The sequence below is a fragment of the Penicillium crustosum genome (genome assembly GCF_028827405.1).
Source record: "Penicillium crustosum strain IBT 35664 chromosome Unknown utg000002l_segment0_segment0, whole genome shotgun sequence".
NCBI classification, from domain to species: domain Eukaryota; kingdom Fungi; phylum Ascomycota; class Eurotiomycetes; order Eurotiales; family Aspergillaceae; genus Penicillium; species Penicillium crustosum.
Window position 1 is genome coordinate 809,430 of NW_026623123.1, and position 14,015 is coordinate 823,444.

A 14,015-nucleotide genomic window follows, 5' to 3' on the forward strand; every position below is an offset into this window, starting at 1 on the left:
CACACGGTTTCAACTGCTATACCTTTGACATTCACTCCACCATGGGATCCACCGAGCAATCCAGTCTTCCTTCGGATTTCCTCTGGGGCTTTGCAACTGCCGCATACCAGATCGAGGGAGGAGTTAATGAAGATGGCCGCGCCCCGTCGATCTGGGATACATTCTGTAAGATCCCTGGCAAGATTGCCGGTGCCGGAACTGGAGATGTAGCTTGCGACTCGTATCACCGCACACATGAGGATATCGCGTTGTTGAAAGAATGCGGTGCTCAGGCATACCGGTTTTCCCTGTCATGGTTCGTGTCTTTCTGTCTCCAGCTTCGAGCTTCAATCTTTAGATCGTCTGTTAACTCTAACTTGTCTAAACATGTAGGTCTCGCATTATCCCCCTCGGCGGGCGGAACGATCCAATCAACAAGAAAGGCATACAGTTTTACCAGAAGTTCGTGGATGACCTGATTGATGCGGGTATTACGCCCATGATTACCCTCTTCCACTGGGATCTTCCGGATGAGCTCGATAAGCGCTACGGTGGACCTCTCAACAAGGAGGAGTTCGTTGCTGACTTCGCACACTATGCTCGTGTGGTGTTCGAGGCCTTTGGATCCAAGGTCAAGTACTGGATTACCTTCAATGAACCCTGGTGCATTAGTGTCCTCGGATATAACAATGGTTCCTTCGCTCCAGGCCACACGAGTGATCGCACTAAGAGCGCGGTGGGAGATAGCTCGACGGAGCCGTGGATTGTCAGCCACAGCTTGCTAGTTGCTCACGGAGCTGCAGTGAAGATTTACCGCGAAGAATTTAAAGAACGCGACGGTGGCGAAATTGGCATTACGCTTAACGGTATGGCCTCATCCCCACACGTATGCAGAACCTTTATTAATGAAACCATAAAATAGGTGACTGGGCTGAGCCCTGGGACTCTGAGAACCCAGCCGATGTGGAAGCCTGCGACCGCAAGATCGAGTTCGCCATCTCATGGTTCGCCGACCCAATCTACCATGGCAAATACCCAGACAGTATGATCAAGCAACTCGGCGACCGCCTGCCAACCTGGTCACCAGAGGACATTGCCCTTGTCCAAGGTAGCAATGACTTCTACGGGATGAACCACTACTGCGCGAACTTCATCCGCGCCAAGACTGGAGAACCGGATATCAACGATGTCGCGGGTAACCTGGATATCCTGCTGGAAGACAAGAATGGCGTGAGTGTCGGACCTATCACACAATCACCCTGGTTACAACCATCTGCTATCGGATTCCGGAAACTGCTCAAGTGGCTCAGTGAGCGGTACGGCTATCCTAAGATCTATGTCACCGAGAATGGAACTAGTGTCTTGGGCGAGAACGATATGCCGCTTGAGGAGTTGCTCAACGATGAGTTCCGTGTGCAGTATTTCCGGGATTACATCGGCGCTGCAGCTGATGCATATACCCATGACGGTGTTAATGTGCGGGCTTACATGGCTTGGAGTCTTATGGAGTATGTTTGGACCTTGTTTCCCTGATAATTTTGGTAGAATCACTAACTAACTTGTTTACCTACAGCAACTTCGAATGGGCTGAGGGCTACGAGACCCGCTTCGGTGTTACCTTTGTTGACTATGAGAACGACCAGAAGAGAATTCCAAAGAAGAGCGCCAAGGAGATTAGCCAGATCTTTGATCGGTTGATCGAGAAGGCCTGAGATAGACGCGGCGATGATTGATCTTTATGCTGGTAGACTCCGGTGACTGCCATGATACCTGGATCCTATACGAAGGTTTTGAATGCACATGATATTTGATTTTCTAGTTCCGCTGCGGGCTGTATAGTTCAGTACATAACATAGCAGAACCTGCGGGGTTGTAAAAAATACGGATGGAGGTAAGAATATGTTTAAAGTGATTATCATAAAAGACGCTAACTACAAGGCCGCATAAGTGGCTGACTATTTTTGTGATCTATGATGAAAGGGGAGAAAAGAGGCAACAAGCTCTGTATAAATTCCAAACTAGAAAACTCTCGAATGGACTAAGTGTTCTTCTGATGTCACAAATATATATCGAAATATAATAATATCAACATGGTCTTCTAGCAACAACCACAGTCTCATATGGTGTTAGTCCGATATGATCTGGAAAACTCAGCTCAGAGAATGGAGATTGACAGAAACGCGGCTCATAATCTGGCCAATCGACTCGAGGCCCGAGCCAGACAATGAAATCAACATTGTGATCACCATAGGTATCAATGTATTTAGTGATAAGTTTTGGATCGCGTGGGTAGACAAACATCCACGCTGCAGCTTGTTGGGCGGCAGACCAAAGGCCCCAACCTCCGCCAACGATATTCATATCTTCTTCGGCGATGTACCGATTAATGGTTGAATCCACCTCAACGCCCTCCACTGAGACATTTTTGTCGTAATGCACAATGAGACCTTCGAGGAGGCCAGATCCGCTGCCGATTGAGATGGTGAATGCAGGCTTTTTTGGGAGGATCGAAGTAAGGTAGGCGACCAGAGTGCTGGAGATGGCCAAGCAGCAGTCTGGAAATCTTTTGGGCTCTGGCAAAAGCTGCTTGGAGATTTGGGATATATTCATGCTGTTCTTGATGAGTAAATTATAGCCCTACGCGAATGGAGAGAATATCTCCTTCGGAGGCGGATTTACTTAGCTCCCGGGTATCAGAATTCGCATGAGGTATGTAGTTTCCAATTCACATTGAGGTCTAGGTAAAGCTTGAACATATGTAGCCTAGATATCGAAAGGATACGTTCGAAGTATCAAGAACTTTCAATGAAAAAGTGAATCCCCAGGCAGATATAAATCCCCCAGGCAGACTTTGTGTCCTTAGGCACCAATGTTACTGTTTTGGGAAGTATGGTGAAGAATTGCTTGTTTGTGACTTTTAAATTTCACAATCGATTGGTTTCAGTTTATATCCAATATGGTGGAAACTCGGTGAAAAATTCCAGGGGTCGAATAGGAGTGGCAGACTTTATGCCAATCTGTGAACAGGGTTGGGACTCTACATTTACATACCACAAGAAACTACCTAGCTTTGAACAAATTGAACTATTGGGTATGGACTGTAGATAATAGATTTATTTAGAAGAAATCAATTATCGAAGAACAAACATGCGAGGCAGATTGAACTGAATGAATCTACGAGGAAGCATATCAGGAAAAGAAGTCCATAGATAGATGGATGCTATTACAAGCCAGGTCTTTGAAGAAAGAATACTCAATTCAAATAGAGGTGAGGAAGTCATACTAAAGGTGAAGGCATAACCCGAAGGATATTGTATTGCAAAGAATGCAAAGAATACAGATCCCTATTTGTATGAATACGCGAGAAGCCAGCGACAAACAAGCATACAATCTCAACGTGCATATAGCGGTGTGCTACTCTGTATTTATTCAAGTTCTCGTAGGTATGTATGTATCGAGAATCGTGGTGTGCGCTATTTCTGCGGTAATGCGAAGCACGCCCGCACGATGACATGGGGCTCTGTGCCCTTCAGTCTTATATCACGGTAACCATATGGCGGTTTAAATTTCCAGAGTAGAATACCTCTTACTCTTAAATAGCTATTGGCCATTACCCAGCTGTATTTCAAAGTAATTCTTATATTAAATCAAAAGCGCGAGGCTAAGCTCAAAGCGCATACCTAAAGTGCTTGGACTCCATATCCGTCAAATCATTAAAGCCATCCAAAATACCCTGAGAGGTAACATCCTCCGGTGTTTCTTGACTATCAGCCGCAAGCATTGCAGCATCCCTCCTTCCATTCTCCCATTTCATTGAGATATACGCTGCACATGCTAGAACAATGATACCCGCATAACAAATGAGCAGGCCCAGCAGACCCGAGTAATAGCGCGGGGCTTCGTGAGCGAAGAAGATATTCGCTCCGGCAACATTACCAGCCGCATAGAGCGAGAACCAGAGACCGTTAGCGACAGCACGCTTAGTGTGGCCGGCAACATTGGTGGCAAGTAAATTCCACGAGATAATGACGGGAGCACCAATGAGATACTGCAGCCAGGTGCATCCGACCAAAGTCCAAGGATGCTCTAGGCTGGTGAAGCGGATACCCAGAAGACCACCGAATGGGATCAGACAGACGACTGCGAGAACGATGCAGCGCGTATCTTTAACGTATGTAGCAATGATACCGCAAATTGGGACAATCACCGCTTCGAACGCACCGGTGGGTAGTTGGAGGAGTGTAGCGTTGATCCCGCTGAAGCCAAAGCCTTTAATCAGGGCTGATGCGAAGTTCGATGAGCCACCATTGATCACACCACAGGCGATACCGACTCCCGCGCAGCAGAGGACTCTGAAATCGTAGAGAATCTCCAGTGCCTGGCGCGGTTTGATGTCTCGGGTCTTTACACCGATCATGTTTTCAGCGACACGCTGCACGGCAACCACGCGCTGGCGGTGGGTCAGGAAACGGGCAGAACTGGGTGAATCGGGCATGACCCAGAGGAAGATACAGGCGCAGAGGAAGTTGAGTAGTCCGATAGTTAAGAAAATCAACTGCCAGCTGCGGAGCACGGTGTTGTGTGAATGGCCGAGGCCGAATCCTAGTAGTGCTCCTACCATCGTGGCCATGCCATTTGCGCTAAGCCAGACAGCCATGCGCAACGGTTGTTCGGAGCGCTTGTAGAACATTGAGGTAAGGTTCATCACTAGATAGAACAAATCATGTTAGTGTTTTTATGTATTTGGTTTGTGCTGCGGGCTACTCACTGCACGGACTGACTCCGGCTTCTGCCATGCCCAGGAGGAATCTCAATACCAGAATTCCTGGGTAGTTCTTCGCTCCAACATGTGCGACAACAAGCACACTCCAGACCAGAAGCATACCGCCCATATATTTTGCGATTGGCAATCGCTGGATTAAGAGGTTGGCTGGGAGAGCCCAGAATAGATAACCGAAGTTGAAGATAGCTGCAACCCATGAATATCGTTGGCCTTCAAGAGCAAGGTCTGGGATTAAGGAGTATGCCGATGCATAATTAAGTGATAGTTTGTCTACATGGGCATGTTAGTTGGTATTCTCATTGAATAACCATGGAGAAATGCTCTTGCATACCGAGGAATTGAATAACATATGTTACGTAGAGCTAGAAGACGGGAGATGGTTAGAAATAACACTCATCAAAATATCAGATTTCACGGGTCTATCAGAGTGAGAAACTCACCATGGGCATAATCCTCCAGTCGATAATTCTCAGCACTGCGGCACCCTCAGTCTCCAGTTCCTCGGCAGTTAGTTGCTCTGCCTCCAGATACAGATTCGCTCCGATATCGTGGGTCTCGCCGAGAGCAACATCTTTCTCCGCAGTGGACTGATCCACCTTTGTATCTTGGAGGCTCATAATGGGTATAGGTCAAAGTTGAACAAAACTGAAGAGTTCTAGTATTCGAGTCCGGCATCTAGTTATTATATATAACCATAACATGACTATAACATGATCATAACCTATCAAATTAAAGAGATAAGTCAACGTTATTTCTTTATCTCTCCCCTCAAAAAGGTTATCTTTGGAGATAGGAGCGGTCAATAGTCCGCATGTAAAGTGTGGGGAAAGCGGACTATTCTCCGCTGTACTCAGGTAGCTCTATATCACTCAGGCATTCAATCCTATCACTCGCATTTTACTTGCAGTTCAAGAAAGTCAATTCCCATCAACGCTATGGCTCACCAAACTCAAGATTTCTCACTATTGGACGCCAGTATCTCCGAGCTCCAATCCGCGCTCTCGTCAGGGCTGCTCTCTAGCGTGGGCTTGGCATCAAGATACCTACGACGAATCAGCGCTTACGACGCAGGCAATCTAAAGCTCGCTGCCATCCCAATCCTAAACCCATCCGCGCTGGATGAAGCAGCCGCCTCCGATGCCCGGCGCGCAGCAGGTCTGCCCCCACGTCCATTGGAGGGCATCCCCTACCTCGCAAAAGACAGTATTAAAGTCAAGGGCATGACCGTTGCGAGCGGATCACCTGCATTCGAGACCCTCATCGCCAACGAGGATGCTGCCTGTATCAAACTTCTCCGCAAGGCCGGCGCCGTGCTTCTTGGCCGGACGAACATGCCCGCCATGGCGTACGGTGGTATGCAACGTGGGTGTTATGGACGTGCGGAAAGCCCGTATAATCCTGCATACCTTGCTGCGGCGTATGCTTCCGGTTCATCAAATGGATCGGCGGTTGCGACGACGGCCAACTTTTGTGCTTTCTCTCTAGGCAGTGAGACTGTTTCATCGGGTCGCTCGCCGGCATCAAATAATTCCATTGTTGCATACACGCCTTCGAAGGGCCTTCTTCCTCTCCGTGGTGTCTGGCCACTCTACTTGACTTGTGATGTTCTTGTGCCTCACACCAGGACTATGGCAGATATGTTCCACGTCCTAGATGTTCTGGCCGTGTCCGACGAAGCCCCGATAGGAGATTTCTACCAGGAACAAAAGCTCATCTCCCTCCCTTCCATTAATACACTCCGACCGCAATCCTTCTCAGAATTACAAGATAGCACATCCTTGCGCGGGAAGCGCATTGGTGTACCGTCAATGTACATCGGAGGCGATGACTCTTCTCTATCCCCAGCTAGCAAAGTCAACACCCGACCCTCCATAATCAAGCTATGGCAAAACGCCAGAAAGGTTCTTGAGTCCTGTGGTGCGGAGGTAATCGAAACGGACTTCCCACTCGTGACAACCTACGAATCGAACACACACAAGGGCCAGCTCGTCACCGTCGCGGGACTACCAGAAGGCTGGTCCGCACTAGAGCGGAGCGAGCTCGTCGCGCATATCTGGGATGACTTCCTGATCAACAACGGCCAAAAGGGCCTCGAGACTCTTTTCCAGGTTGATCCGGCGACTATCTTCCCGCTTGCGCCAGGGTCTTTGAAGGGCGCGCCCGATGCGGCTAATGCGCTGCGGTGGGATGAAATGGTTAAATACCCGCACCGGAGGCCGGCGTCTATTTATGACATCCCGGATATTCAGCAGGGAATCCAGGCTCTTGAGAATGCGCGCAAGGAGACCCTTGAGGACTGGATGGATGGACTTGGACTCGATGCTGTGGTTTTCCCGGCGAATGGTGATATCGGGGCTGCTGATGCGGACTGCGATGAGACGGCTTCTCTGTTTGCGTGGAGTAATGGCGTCAAGTACTCCAATGGAAACAGGCCAATCCGTCACCTTGGTGTTCCCACTATCTCCGTTCCTATGGGCATCATGGAAGATACGGGGATGCCAGTTAATCTTACGTTCGCTGGGAAAGCATATGATGATAACAGTCTGCTTAAGTATGGCTTTGCTTTTGAGACGGCCATGAGGGGCCGTGTTCAGCCACCGCTCGTCCCTGCCCTTGACTCTGATTGCATCAAGGGTGGTCAAGACCCTCAGCCATGGGCCTCTCAATCGACTGTTGAGTTAGTAGTGGAGACTCAAATGAAGGAGATTCACGATTCCACGGTTGTAGTCCAGATCCAGGGATCAGTGGTACCCAAGGACTCCCGGGTGAAGACTATGGAATGTTATGTCAACGGTCAACCATTCAAGCCGGTCATAGAGGGCGACAGATGGTTCGCCATAGCTTCCTATCCCGTCTCTGAGCGTGACCAGCCCTGGGAGAGGTGGTCGAGTCCTGCTCTAACGCAGACTATCGTAGTTATTACAGCTCATACAGAGGCTGGCTCGACAACGGGGAAGCTGATCTTATTATGAAGACTTAGTGTCACCAAAAAGATATACAATTTTCCTTCCATTCTCTTCATGTTACAATCTCTATTTAAAATCGTCCTCTAACAAGTCTTGATGTATACTCCTCCCATACATCATATCTTCAATCATTCCCAAGACAGCTCGGTGCAAATAATTCTTCCTCAGTTGCTCCAAGTGCAATTCAGCCTCTTCCAGTGATACCGGAGCATTAGAATTGCCTCCAAATGTACCAGCATTCCACATGATTTTCTGTCGTATGAACTCAAAGACCTTCATATACGGTGTTACGTCCTTCCACCGGTCAACAAAGCCAGCTAGATTAGCTGCACATGTAGCAATAGCCTGTTGGTTGTTTTGTCTAATGCGCTGTTGATCCTGAATATCAGTGATATGGGTTGTTGCCCAGACAATGTAAAGCATCATGATTCCTGCTCGGAATTGGAATACAAGCTAATAGTAGATTAATTGTCAGTCAAGCCAAATCACCTCGAGTACATTGCAATAGAAGGGAAATAAAACGGGGTTCGACACATACTGCAGACCAGGTAAAGCACATTACATGTCCTTCTTCCTGCAAGAGCCGGAAATTGAGACAAACTTCCGCAATCGTCGCGAGAATTTCTTCTGTTCCGTCCATCTCAATGAAATCGCGTTTCTCATCTATCAAGATCAAGAGACTGTAAACATAAAGCTTTCGCATCCATATAGGATGGAGATAGCCGTGCTGGTCGTTGTCTGATTCATAGTGTGGAATCTCCTGTCGCCATCTATCAAGAGCGGATTTGAATGAGGAGCTATGGTCTTTACTATATCTGGCGGAGGGATGCCGAGCCCGGTTCTCCCGGGATCTTCTGATGTTGGCTTGGATCTTGCGTAGTCGAAACAAGTGGCTTATGGCCGGGTTTGTGCTTAGGGTTGGCTGGAGGGTATCTCCCAGAGTGCACATCTAAGCGACTGTGAGAAGCTATTTAGAAAGTATTCGGGGATAACTCACGTCATCGTCAACAACCTTGTAGGCAGCTGATACTGGTCGATCCCACCCAGAGACAATGACCTCGTTGAGCATATAACAAGTAATAAACATGTTTTCAGACAAAACTTCGCTAGACTCAGTCATGGACCCATTGTCGCGGCATATCGATGCGTGCTTCCGGATTTCTGTCATGGCAGCTGTGCAGAAAGGCAACACAGATGAGACGATCGTTGTGATATCCTCGGAAGAAGGAGAATGCAACGCATAGAGTATCATGAACAGTGAAGCTTGGATTTGTAAGACCATAGACGAATGCCCCACAACATATGGATAATATCTCATGGCCGAGGCATAATATTCCTTTGACCGGGTGGAGTGCGAGGGGTCTCGCTGTAAAATACTGCAAAGGGAGGAACCGATAGCATACACCATCTGCAGAAAGAAAGCTTTCCATTCATCCTGGCCATCCAGGATTGCTTCGGCATGCCATGATTTCCAAGCTGCTTCGTTCAAGAAGGGCCATTCACGGTGAGTCACGGAGAAATACACATTTGTGTAGAGCTCTTTCAGCCAAGGAGAGTCATCTTCATTCAAAGGATATGAAGGTGCTAAGTCAATCCACGGAACGTCGAAAGTCGTCTCCGGGAATAAAGAGAACGCGCCAGGAGAGAAGGTTGATAGAGATGCTCGAGGTGATCTTTGGCTGCTGTGTTGCAAGTCTGGTAGAAGTATGAGAGATCCGTCATTATCTACTCTACTACTATCCTGATCAACCATCAGGTAGTCCGAGCCATTGCCTAGAAGATTGCGCTTGTGTTCTGGGTCTTCAAAATCCGTCTGAACTCCAGCATCACATGTTTCCACCGTTGTTTCTGTGGCACTGGACTCACGATCCAGCTCTGCGACCCGTTTCTCGAGCTGTTTCAGGTATTCCAAAGGGATTGTGATGTTATCTCCCGCTTTCCGAGACCGAGCAGGCAAGCATTCAGCACCCTTGCGGCGACATTCGCCACATGAAGGTTTGGCATGATCACATTTCCGCTTGTGGCGGAAACAGCGAGCGCATGCTATATCTCTATGCTTCAGAGGGCGCGACATGCAGCAATTGGGCACATGTAGGAAGTGAGAGGAAATGCGGGGAGACTCGCGATAACGGAGTTGATCCGCGCCGATGCGATATCAGTTCCGTATTAGGTTGCTGTAATAGGAAGGTCTAGGCGATGTTGATAAGAAATGCTTTGTTAATTATATATACTGCCTGTTAACTATATAACATTGTATGATCTGAGTATTGTCAAGTCAGGTCAGGTCAGAAATAAATTCCAGGGTCATAACATTCGTGATCGTCTCCTCGAGCCCATAAAGAACCCTCATCAGGTCAAGTAGCCGGCAGCGACAATCAGCTTTTGATCCATTTTTGAGCATTTGTATCATATCCAATCAACTTAGGATCAACATGCAGACTCTTGAGCATGAACTCCATTGTGAACTCCTAAGTAACAATGTCAGCATATAGATTCCACCCGTGGACCCTAAACCACAGTAATATCACAACACGTACCTGATCCTGACTCTCCTCGCCGTTATTCTTGTTCGATGTATGACCAGAATAGTCACCATCATCGTAATTCTCAACATCTTCCTCTTCCTCATCAACGTGCTCCCGCTCACGATTCTCTTCATCAAAATCCCATCGAGTTGTATCACGCTTCGACCGCTCTTTCCAAGCCGCCATCCCTCCCATGCTATTGAACCTTTCCTTGGCACCGACAAATACCTCATCGGCTGCGTCCTGACTGGCGAGTCGCCATTTCGTGATTAGAGTTGGAATCTCGATGTATTTGGGGTTAGTCTCGAGGTTGAGAGCCTGAGTTGCTATTTCGAGTTCGTTGATGAGTGTGTCAACCTTCGACTTGATCTCTCGGTGCTGTTTTTGCAGTTCTAGAATCTCTGGGTCGGAGGTTTGGAACGATTGTGAGGGGAAGTGGGGAAAGAGTTGTAGCACGCGTTTGCGCTTAGGAGGTACTGGAGCTGTTGTCGGATCTGGTGAATTCGACATTGAGTTCGGCCCTACAGGTATAGTAGGAGTCGCTGGGACTTCGGTGCCCTCGGTAGTCCTGAGTGCGACAGGCTTAGATGGCGTGTCGTCTGTATTTGTTGGTGCAGGTCTGCGTAGTGGGGACTTGAACGGCTTTGAGAGAGTGGTAGCTGCGTCGGTGCGACGACGTTTACTAGATGGCTTGTCCATCCTCAATTAGATGTAGACCTCGGAAATTCGATGGTTTCAGAGAGAAAGGAAGACAAAAAAAAGTTGGAGAAGGCAAGTGAAATGCGGAGATGTAGTCTTATCGATAAGCAATTGGAATTTATCTACAAAAAAAGGTCACGCTGAAATGCATACACTATAATCTCAATGACCAACTCCTCCTGCCACCCATTGCCCAAAATCAGGATCACCAGGCTGAGGGAATAATCCACGATCATTGGCGTTCCCGTTTCCATTCTGGGCATTGATATTAGCATTGGCATTGGCATTGGCATGGGCGTTCTCATTCTGTCGGTTACGCTGCTGCTGTTGACGGAAATAAACCAAAACCAACAGCGCAGCAGCCAATCCGACAATCAGCAGGCCCTCAAGCATTCCCTCGTCGATTTCGAGATCCAGGTCGTCATAGTAGCCATCCTCATGGCCTTCAGATTCCAAGGCACGATATTCATCATCCTCTCCCCGTTGTTGTTCGTAAAGGTCTTCATAATAGCCCTCCTCGTCATTCTCGATGAAAGCCTTGACCCATTCTTTGAAGGTGCGGCGGGGTTTCGAGTCTGGATAAACGTAAGTAAGAAAGTAGGAAGACGCGATGTATTTCACGGGGTCGGTGGGAAAGAGCAGCTTACCTTCCTCCTCGTGGATGGGATTAATGTTCCCGTTGGTGATACGATTCCAATATCCTCGAACTCGAAGTTTGATCAAGCTTAGCTTCACTGGCAGATATGCTTCGGGGCTGAGGTCGAGAGCCAAGTCGTAATACCGCTTGGCCATGTGGAAATCCCGGTCTACTGCCACGCCATTCTCGTGCATCCAGCCCAGATTCCAATAGCCCTGTGCGCTGTGGTGGGCTTCAGCGGCATTATGGTAACAGGTGGAGGCCTTTTCAGCGTCGACGGGTGTACCCGTTCCAGACAGGTAGTAGTCGCCCATCTTGACCAAGGAGTCAATGTTGGCTTGCTTGGAAGAGCGGGTCCAGTAAATCAACGCTAGTCGAGCATTGCGCATCAAGGAGGACCGAGTCTTCTCAGCCCATGGGAGAATGGAACTGAGCGAGAGCACAGAGCGATGTTCATCAAGAAGATAAGCCACATTTGCTTGTGCATTCTCATAGCCCTGCTCTGCTGCCATCATCGATGGAATGAGAGCACTCTCCTTATCACCAGACTCGTAAGCAGCGTTTGCCTCCACGAAGGCCGAGTGGACGATCTCTGCTTTTTCGGCAACCATTTTGTAGTAGGCAGCGGCCACACCACAGTGCCGCTGTCTTCCAACACCGAAATGGGCCATTTCAGCCAGGTAATAGTATGCCTCCATCCACCCCCAGCGGGCAGCAAGCTCAAAGTAACGTGTTGCGGTTGGGATATCTCCTTGGTCCAAGAACAGAGCGCCCAATCGTGATTCGGACGCTGGGGAATCCTGCTCCGCCGCTGCTTTGAAGTAGTGAGACGCCTTGAAGCCATCCTGAGGAACCCCATAGCCCTTTAGATACATAAGACCCATCCAATGTTGGCACAGGGAGTCCCCGTTCGCAATACCCCGCCGGAACCATGTGAGGGCAGTCGGGAAGTGTTGTTCAACCCCCTCCCCGCGAAGGTACATGAGACCAATATGTCCTGCGGCCTTGGACGCCAACTTATCAAGCCCTGCAGGAGGGTTTGAGTTGACGGATCCATCCTTGTGCCAATATTTCTTAGTAACAACCTTGAAATACCTCATAGCCCGTCGGAAATTCCGCGGCAAGCCCCGGGCGCCCTCGAAATTCATTTTACCAAGGGTGTACGTAGCCTTCAGGTCACCCTTCCGGGACATGAGGTCCAAGTACTCCAGGATATCTTCCACGCTAGCCTCAGGGGTGGCATTGGCAGGGTCCCGCGCATTTTGACCCGAGCTCGACACACTGGCTCCTGGACCGTAGACGCCACCCTCTTCATCTGCCCAACGATAAGATTCTCGGACCAAAGCCCTACCACCCGGAGGGCCTGAACGGTAGTACTCGATTGCCTTGTCCGCAACCTTCTTGTAGTAATGGATCGCGTGATCACAGTCCTTCGGTGTTCCAATACCAGTGTGGTAGCGATACGCAAGTGTCATCTCCGAACGGATGTTCCCTGCTTCGGCTGCAAACTCATGGTACATCAGGGCCTTTGCCTGGTCTGGTTCGACCGCACCGCCGATTCCCGTCGCATACATGAACCCAACCATGTTCTGCGCTGTGTTGTTTCCGTCCAGCCATGCAAGTTCATGATACCAGCGGAAGGCCTCTTTGAAATCGCGGGGATGGGAGAAGTTTCCATAGAAGTTCATCTCCGCTAGCAGGAACATCGCATCCGGGTCCCTATCTTCGTCCGCGGCTGTTCTTAACTCCTCCACTGCTCCCGCAAGATTTTTGTTCAGTTTTCGCTCGGGTTTTTCGGTCGAAGGGCCATTCAAGAATAGCAGTCGGACTGTTTGGCGCCCATAGTACACCGCAGTCCCTAGTAATCCTCTCGATTTGTCGGATTCAAGGACTGGGTTCTTTATTGAGCGAAGGGTATCCCAGGCATTCTCGACTCGTTCTATCATCAGACAATAGGGTCGATCAGTATCAAGCGTCGGTCGATAAACCGCGGGGCACGGAAGCTGTCTCTACTCACGAGTCATGGGTCGGGGGTCTGTTTCCCCCTGTCTGGAACGTAAACTCGTGGTCTGCATCGTGACCGATTTTCCCGGACGCTGTTTTATCAGTGAGCGGCTGGCCAGGCCCAGCTGCGCATGTCTGCAATAACACTAGAAAGGGGTGTCAGCTTCCATTGCGGTCCTGCAGGTGCGGGCAAATCTTACGCAGGGCCGAGAGAAAGTGTGAGACCGGCGTCCTCATAATGCCTGCAAAATACTGGTGTTATGTCGGAGTGTGAAGCACATTGCGGCTCTCAGAGCAATGTGAATCACAAAAGCGACAGAGCTGGGGATCGCGATATGATGTAGTTCCAGAGTACGGGCCACTTGGCTTGACGGAGCTTCATTTTGCCGAGGGCCAATCACTACATCGTATCTACCGTATGT

The 14,015-nt window shown here is 49.1% G+C and overlaps 7 protein-coding genes across 7 annotated transcripts; 2 read left to right on the top strand and 5 right to left on the bottom strand.

Annotated features, from left to right (window-relative positions):
* Nucleotides 1–41: 41 nt before the first annotated feature.
* N7487_003806 (uncharacterized protein) lies at nucleotides 42–1,691 on the top strand (the record flags this gene model as incomplete). Its single annotated transcript, XM_056871553.1, has 4 exons — nucleotides 42–295; nucleotides 373–845; nucleotides 902–1,487; nucleotides 1,553–1,691. The coding sequence occupies 4 exons, from the start codon at nucleotides 42–44 to the stop codon at nucleotides 1,689–1,691; spliced, it is 1,452 nt and encodes a 483-aa protein (XP_056729273.1).
* A 373-nt stretch (nucleotides 1,692–2,064) lies between these two features.
* N7487_003807 (uncharacterized protein) lies at nucleotides 2,065–2,589 on the bottom strand (the record flags this gene model as incomplete). Its single annotated transcript, XM_056871554.1, has 1 exon — nucleotides 2,065–2,589. One exon carries the CDS (start codon nucleotides 2,587–2,589, stop codon nucleotides 2,065–2,067), a length of 525 nt encoding a protein of 174 aa, XP_056729274.1.
* Nucleotides 2,590–3,646: 1,057 nt separating this feature from the next.
* N7487_003808 (putative MFS allantoate transporter) lies at nucleotides 3,647–5,379 on the bottom strand (the record flags this gene model as incomplete). Its single annotated transcript, XM_056871555.1, has 4 exons — nucleotides 3,647–4,686; nucleotides 4,748–5,032; nucleotides 5,094–5,124; nucleotides 5,203–5,379. 4 exons carry the CDS (start codon nucleotides 5,377–5,379, stop codon nucleotides 3,647–3,649), a joined length of 1,533 nt encoding a protein of 510 aa, XP_056729275.1.
* A 318-nt stretch (nucleotides 5,380–5,697) lies between these two features.
* On the top strand, nucleotides 5,698–7,734 carry N7487_003809 (uncharacterized protein; the record flags this gene model as incomplete). The annotated part of the gene is made up of 1 exon (XM_056871556.1): nucleotides 5,698–7,734. The coding sequence occupies one exon, from the start codon at nucleotides 5,698–5,700 to the stop codon at nucleotides 7,732–7,734; it is 2,037 nt and encodes a 678-aa protein (XP_056729276.1).
* A 60-nt stretch (nucleotides 7,735–7,794) lies between these two features.
* On the bottom strand, nucleotides 7,795–9,802 carry N7487_003810 (uncharacterized protein; the record flags this gene model as incomplete). The annotated part of the gene is made up of 3 exons (XM_056871557.1): nucleotides 7,795–8,181; nucleotides 8,267–8,677; nucleotides 8,726–9,802. The coding sequence occupies 3 exons, from the start codon at nucleotides 9,800–9,802 to the stop codon at nucleotides 7,795–7,797; spliced, it is 1,875 nt and encodes a 624-aa protein (XP_056729277.1).
* A 301-nt stretch (nucleotides 9,803–10,103) lies between these two features.
* Nucleotides 10,104–10,952, bottom strand: N7487_003811 (putative DNA repair protein Dds20/Mei5; the record flags this gene model as incomplete). The annotated part of the gene is made up of 2 exons (XM_056871558.1): nucleotides 10,104–10,196; nucleotides 10,266–10,952. The coding sequence occupies 2 exons, from the start codon at nucleotides 10,950–10,952 to the stop codon at nucleotides 10,104–10,106; spliced, it is 780 nt and encodes a 259-aa protein (XP_056729278.1).
* A 162-nt stretch (nucleotides 10,953–11,114) lies between these two features.
* N7487_003812 (ubiquitin ligase complex subunit HRD3) lies at nucleotides 11,115–13,664 on the bottom strand (the record flags this gene model as incomplete). The annotated part of the gene is made up of 3 exons (XM_056871559.1): nucleotides 11,115–11,527; nucleotides 11,600–13,528; nucleotides 13,607–13,664. The coding sequence occupies 3 exons, from the start codon at nucleotides 13,662–13,664 to the stop codon at nucleotides 11,115–11,117; spliced, it is 2,400 nt and encodes a 799-aa protein (XP_056729279.1).
* Nucleotides 13,665–14,015: the final 351 nt, after the last annotated feature.